Source organism: Erpetoichthys calabaricus, chromosome 1 (genome assembly GCF_900747795.2).
Source record: "Erpetoichthys calabaricus chromosome 1, fErpCal1.3, whole genome shotgun sequence".
Lineage (NCBI taxonomy): Eukaryota > Metazoa > Chordata > Cladistia > Polypteriformes > Polypteridae > Erpetoichthys > Erpetoichthys calabaricus.
Genome location: NC_041394.2, coordinates 95,997,326 through 96,003,712, shown reverse-complemented (window position 1 = coordinate 96,003,712; position 6,387 = coordinate 95,997,326). Strand labels below are relative to the sequence as shown.

The window sequence follows — 6,387 nt, the reverse complement described above, 5'->3', positions numbered from 1 at the left end:
ATGCCAATATATGATCTTATTACTCAAGATTTTAACTCTGGTTAGGCATGCTATTCTGGAAATAGAGAAAATAAACTTTATTGATTCCGCTGTGTCTTCACTTCTCGCTAACTCATAATGCATATCCTGAGGCTTTGCAAGCCATGTATTACATAATACAAGTTAAAAAATTTAGAATCTAAAACTGTCTATCTTGTTTAGCTGGGTGTGGGAAGATTCATTCTCTAACTTTACATCCAACAAAAGTTAAGACAGTCACAGTCGCCCCAGTATATGAAACTGCGCTAAACTACTGAAAAATATCCCTTTAAGTAATAACACTAAAGGGTGAATAGACTGTAATAACATAGTAATTACTATATTATATGTCATGAACATCCATATGTAATAACAAACAAATTACTATTTAATATTATATTGTCTCTGACCTAATAACATATTTATTATTATGTAATAACATACTGTCACTGGCTGTGTGTAATAACATACTAATTACTAAGTGTAATAAATATGTTGTCACTGAACATGTGTAATAACATACATAACACATGATATATACATAACACATAATGTTGAATTTAGCAGCAATTACATAGTATTTATTATGTCATAACACAGACAAATGTTCTGGCATAGTATTCTAATTATTTATAATAAAACCAGATAATCACTGAGCCTTTAATATCATAGTAATTAGTATATAATAACATGTTGTAAGCCATTATGTGTAATAGCAAAGGAATAATTATATAATGACATCAAATAGTGAATATTATGCAATATATACAAATCATACTATTTTCAAAGTAGGTCCTGTGCAGTAGCATAGTAAATTGATTTAGCCTTAAACTATGGCTATCTGCAACACTTTATATACAAAGGGTGACATACCACAATAGTCACACATTCTTCATTACTAGACCCTTATTCTTTCATAATGCTTTGCATTAACTGTGTCAAAGTACAATAACACGGTTAGTCCTGTTTAAACAAACCCAGTGATTCCTGAATATCTCATTCCATTACAGTACAAAAGGTTACATCAAAGCTGACACATGATGACTCCTTTCCACGTTTTCTGAGTCTTCTTATTCTTCAGGCCACTGAAATGACAAGTGTCATTACAAACTAATTACTATGTATTAACATAATAATTCCATGTAATGACATAGTAAAAAGTATGAAATAAGAGCCCATCTTTACACAAGGACTGCTTTAAATGAGTGTCCACACTGCGTTGGCAACCAGAATAGTCATACTTCTGAGGCTTTCTGTCCCAGCTCATTTCTTAGGTCTTTGTATCGGCAGTGTCATGACATTGTAATTATTTTGTAATACCCAAAGGAAATGGTTATTTTTTTCCCCATTGTCTTACCATGCCTATTCCAAAGGCCTCATAAATGACTGTGCCAAAACTAAGTAGTGTGGAAAATTTAATAGCATACTTTGAGAAAAATAACCAAAAGGGCCAATACAAGAAGCCATACTACATAAAACCTTCCAGAAAAGCAGTGTTCAACAAGAAAATGACAGAGATTGCTTGACATTTCAATTGATACTAACAGGCCAAAAAAAAAAAAGAGGTCATTCCACAAATTTTGGAAAAAAGTTATGTTGACAAGTCTGCCTCTGTATACATTGGGGACCCCGGGATTATAAAGAGCCCACTTGGTTATGTTACAGTCCTGGCAGCCAGGGAGCACATTCTGTATTCTCGGTGCAAAAAAGCTGCAGTGGAATTGGAGTACTCTAGAGAAAGGAAAACAGACTTATGGTAAGTACTGTAAGTTTTGCAGCCTGGTTTGAGGTGGGCAAAAAAAAGCCTGCCCTGAAGGTGGTAAGGACATTATAAAAATCACTAGGACTATGTATTTGAAATGGACATTTTTATATTGTGTTTATTAATACTCCCTCTGAGCAGTGCTCCCATTCTGTGTTTAATAGAAAATGAAAGTTTACAAAGGGAAATGGATGAAATTTTGACATTTTAGATTCAAGAATTTGAAGTCACCTGTTTTCAAATATGTGCTTTCTTGTCAGCCCAAGATATTTTAATCAAAACAGTCATAAAATACATACTAAGAGTGAACAGTTTCAGTTAAAGGTAGGAAGTATATTTTATTGTTGATACATATTTTGAAAAAGTACTTTCTGCTTGAATTTCTCAAGTGGACTATGGCCTAAATAGCTGTGGGCTTGTATTCTACCTGTCATTCTAAACCCCAGAGTGCTTCACATAACCAGTAAAGCATGGCTTACAGAAATACAATTAGGTCCATAAATATTTGGACAGAGACAACTTTTTTCTAATTTTGGTTCTGTACATTACCACAATGAATTTTAAATGAAACAACTCGGATGCAGTTGAAATACAGACTTTCAGCTTTAATTCAGTGGGGTGAACAAAACGATTGCTTAAAAAGGTGAGGCAACTAAAAAGCATTTTTTGAACACAATCCCTTCATTTCAGGGGCTCAAAAGTAATTAGACAAATTGAATAACTGGAAATAAAATGTTCATTTCTAATACTTGGTTGAAAACCAAGAAATGCATGCTCAGTTGGGTTATGATCAGGTGACTGACTTGGCCATTCAAGAATTTTCCACTTCTTTGCTTTAATAAACTCCTGGGTTGCTTTGGCTGTATGTTTTGGGTCATTGTCCATCTGTATCATGAAACGTCGCCCAATCAATTTGACTGCACTTAGCTGGATTTGAGCAGACTGTATGTCTCTGAACACCTCAGAATTCATTCGGCTGCTTCTGTCTTGTGTCACATCATCAATAAACACTAGTGTCCCAGTGCCACTGGCAGCCATGCACGCCCAAGCCATCACACTGCCTCCACTGTGTTTTACAGATGATGTGGTATGCTTTGGATAATGAGCTGTTCCACGCCTTCTCCATACCTTTTTCTTGCCATCATTCTGGTAGAGGTTGATCTTGGTTTCATCTGTCCAAAGAATGTTTTTCCAGAACTCTGCTGGCTTTTTTAGATGTTCTTTAGCAAAGTCCAATCTAGCCTTTCTATTCTTGAGGCTTATGAGTGGCTTGCACCTTGCAGTGCACCCTCTGTATTTACTTTCATGCAGTCTTCTCTTTATGGTAGACTTGGATATTGATATACCTACCCCCTGGAGAATGTTGTTCACTTGGTTGGCTGTTGTGAAGGGGTTTCTCTTCACCATGGAAATGATTCTGTGATCATCCACCACTGTTGTCTTCCGTGGACGTCCAGGTCTTTTTGCGTTGCTGAGTTCACCATTGCTTGCTTTCTTTCTCAGGATGTACCAAACTGTAGATTTTGCCACTCGTAATATTGTAGCAATTTCTCAGATGGGTTTTTTTCTATTTTCGCAGCTTAAGGATGGCTTCTTTCACCTGCATGGAGAGCTCCTTTGATCGCATGTTGTCTGTTCACAGCAAAATCTTCCACATGCAAGTACCACACCTCAAATGAACTCCAGGCCTTTTATCTGCTTAATTGATAATGACATAACGACGGACTTGCCCACACCTGCCCATGAAATAGCCTTTGAGTCAATTGTCCAATTACTTTTGAGCCCCTGAAATGAAGGGATTGTGTTAAAAAAATGCTTTAGTTGCCTCACATTTTTATGCAATCGTTTTGTTCACCCCACTGAATTAAAGCTGAAAGTCTACACTTCAATTGCATCTGAGTTGTTTTATTTAAAATTCATTGTGGTAATGTACAGAACCAAAATTAGAAAAAAGGTTGTCTCTGTCCAAATATTTATGGACCTAACTGTAGATGTTGGGACACAGACAGATTAAGAAGTGGGAGTATAGTTTGAATCCACATACTTGGCATTACAGTTTTAATTCTTAAGTAGAAGGCAACACTGCCTCTCTGTATACTTTATTTTGTTCTTTACATTCTCATGTGATTTGCTTAGTTTATGTATCCAACTGTCCATTCATCCATTTTCTACTACTAGTCTGCGTCTGGGTCACAAGGGTAGCAGTCTAAGCAAAGATGCCCAGACATCCCTTTCAGTTTATGTATTTTTTAATTAATGTGTTCAATAAATAAAATGACCAACAAACAGTTTTTAATTTATTAGACAAGACAGTACCTAAGGTGTAATTGGTGCAAGTTTGATACCCGTGAGTGGCCGCAGTGGGCAGGTTTGTTCGTGAGCCTGAATCTGCTCTCTGAGACGTTTTATTTCCATTTTCTGCAGATCTATAATTTTTTCTGCCTCCTCTTCAAAATGAAGTTTGGCTAAGTTTGGGTTCAAAAGGTCCACAATTGGAGTTTCTATTGAAAACAACAACACAACATAGTTAATATCATAGAATAATAATGTCAATTACATCTAAAAAGCTGTAGGAACATGGCAACTTTGATGTTAACTCACAGAGATAAATTCTACAGCATATATCCAAGGGGACTGAGCTTAAAACTGTCAAGTTTGTCAGAGTTTCCCATACAAGCAAGTATGGTTGAACACTTTAATTTAAGCAACTGTCTGTGATTTTAGATTTGTCACAAAAGGATACATAAGGACAAAACGCACTCGAGATTAATTGTCAAGTTAAAGGCAAAGCACTAAATTCGAAGTCAAAACCAGAATTTTTTTTTTTTTTGTCAAAAGACTTTCTTTTATATTGCTATAAATAATTAAATTATTTTTAAGGCACATGGCCTTCTTTTATAGAATGGCTGCTACAATGTCACATGTCATTGTTTTGTTAGTAACAAAATTTGTTTTTATGACAAATGTATTTTTTAAGCATACTTTACTAGTATTATAAAGACAATAATTGGTGAAAGAAATTGTTGCATTTTTTAAAACCCCCATTTGACTGGTCTAAGTTTTAAAAAGCCATATTTAGGACAACTATTTCTCAGAAAAGGAAATCTCACACAGTCTGGTATTTTCCCTCCATCCATACTTGCATTTACAATGCTGAAACAAGTTGTGAAAAAATTCAGATGCAGTATGCCTCAAACGTTTGGAATTATTGTAGCAAAAAAAGCCCCCTCATTCAAGACAAACATAAGTTTTCCAGCAAAGCTGTATTTAGATCTAGAGCAAATTTGAATGTTAGTGTGTGAGTGAGAAGGCCCTTTGCTGATCTGGCACCCATTTCAGGGTTGCTCCCTGCCTGGCAACCAAAGTAGTAAGACTAGACTCTGCACTACTTTCAACCCTGAAATGGATTAAACAGATTGGAAGTCAACCCAGCCACATGGGTGCACAAACCAGTGTGTTTCTTCGTGCTGGTCCCAATCCTGGATAAATGGAGAGGATTATGTCAGGAAGGGCATTGATCTATTTGCGAGATCAATATATGGAAAACAATACAGAATTCCATACCGGATCAGTTGAGGCCCGGGTTAACAACGGCTGTCACCAGTACTGTTAGCCAACAGGGTGCTGTCGGAAATTGGGCTACTGGTAGCCAAATGAGGAAAAGAAGAGGGGGAAGGAGGAGGAGAGGAGGAAGGTAAAGAGAGTGGAGGTGAGGGTAGGAACTTTGAATGTTGGCAGTATGACTGGTAAAGGGAGAGAGTTAGCAGATATGATGGAGAGAAGGAAGTTTGATGTATTGTGCATGCAAGAAACTAAATGAACTTGAAGTAAGGCCAGGTAGATCAGGGGTGGGTTTGAATTGCTCTACCATGGTGTGGATGGGAGGAGAAGTGGGGATGGGGTTATCCTAAAGGAACAGTATGTCAAGAGTGTTTTGGAGGTGAAAAGATTGTCGGACAGAGTAATGATTATGAAGCTGGAAATTGAAGGTGTGATGATGAATGTTGTTAATGCATATGCCCCGCAAGTTGGGTGTGCGATGGACGAGAAAGAAGATTTCTGGAGTGAGTTGAGTGAAGTGGTGAAGAGTGTACCCAAGGGAGAGTAAGTGTTGATTGGAGTGGATGTCAATGGGCATGTTGGTGAAGGAAACAAAGGAGATGAGGAGGTGATGGGTAGGTATAGTATCAAGGAGAGGAATGCAGAAGATCAGTTGGTAGTGGATTTTGCAAAAATGATGGACATGGCTGTAGTGAATATGTAATTTAAGAAGAGGGAGGAAAATGGGGTGATGTACAAGAGTGGAGGAAGGTGCACACATGTGAATTATATCCTATGCAGAAGGGTCAATCTGAAGGAGATCGGAGACTGCAAAGTGGTGGCAGGGGAAAGCGTAGTTAGGCAGCATAGGATGGTGGTCTGTAGGATGTTGTTAGATATCAAGAAGAGGAGGACAGTGAGGACAGAATCAAGGATCAACTGGTGGAAGTTGCAAAAGGAAGGCTGTAAGTTGGAGTTCAGAGAGGAGGTAAGACAGGCACTAGGTGTCAGTGAAGAGTTACCAGATAGCTGGGCAAGTACAGCAGAAGTAGTTATGGGTGACAGCT

The 6,387-nt window shown here is 37.5% G+C and overlaps 1 protein-coding gene across 2 annotated transcripts in view; it reads right to left on the bottom strand.

Annotated features, from left to right (window-relative positions):
* Positions 1–643: 643 nt before the first annotated feature.
* LOC114653425 (cilia- and flagella-associated protein 57-like) overlaps positions 644–6,387 on the bottom strand; it is a 41,502-nt gene continuing 35,758 nt past the window's right edge. The window contains exons 9-10 of one of the 2 annotated variants that reach the window (XM_028803762.2): positions 4,097–4,281; positions 644–1,103 (exon numbers count right to left, since the gene is read on the bottom strand). In XM_028803762.2, the coding sequence (XP_028659595.2) occupies positions 4,097–4,281 (185 nt within the window). In that variant the 3' untranslated portion in view covers positions 644–1,103. Of the gene's footprint in view, positions 1,104–4,096; positions 4,282–6,387 lie in introns of those variants that run through there. The other variant, XR_003716513.2, reaches the window with a different exon arrangement.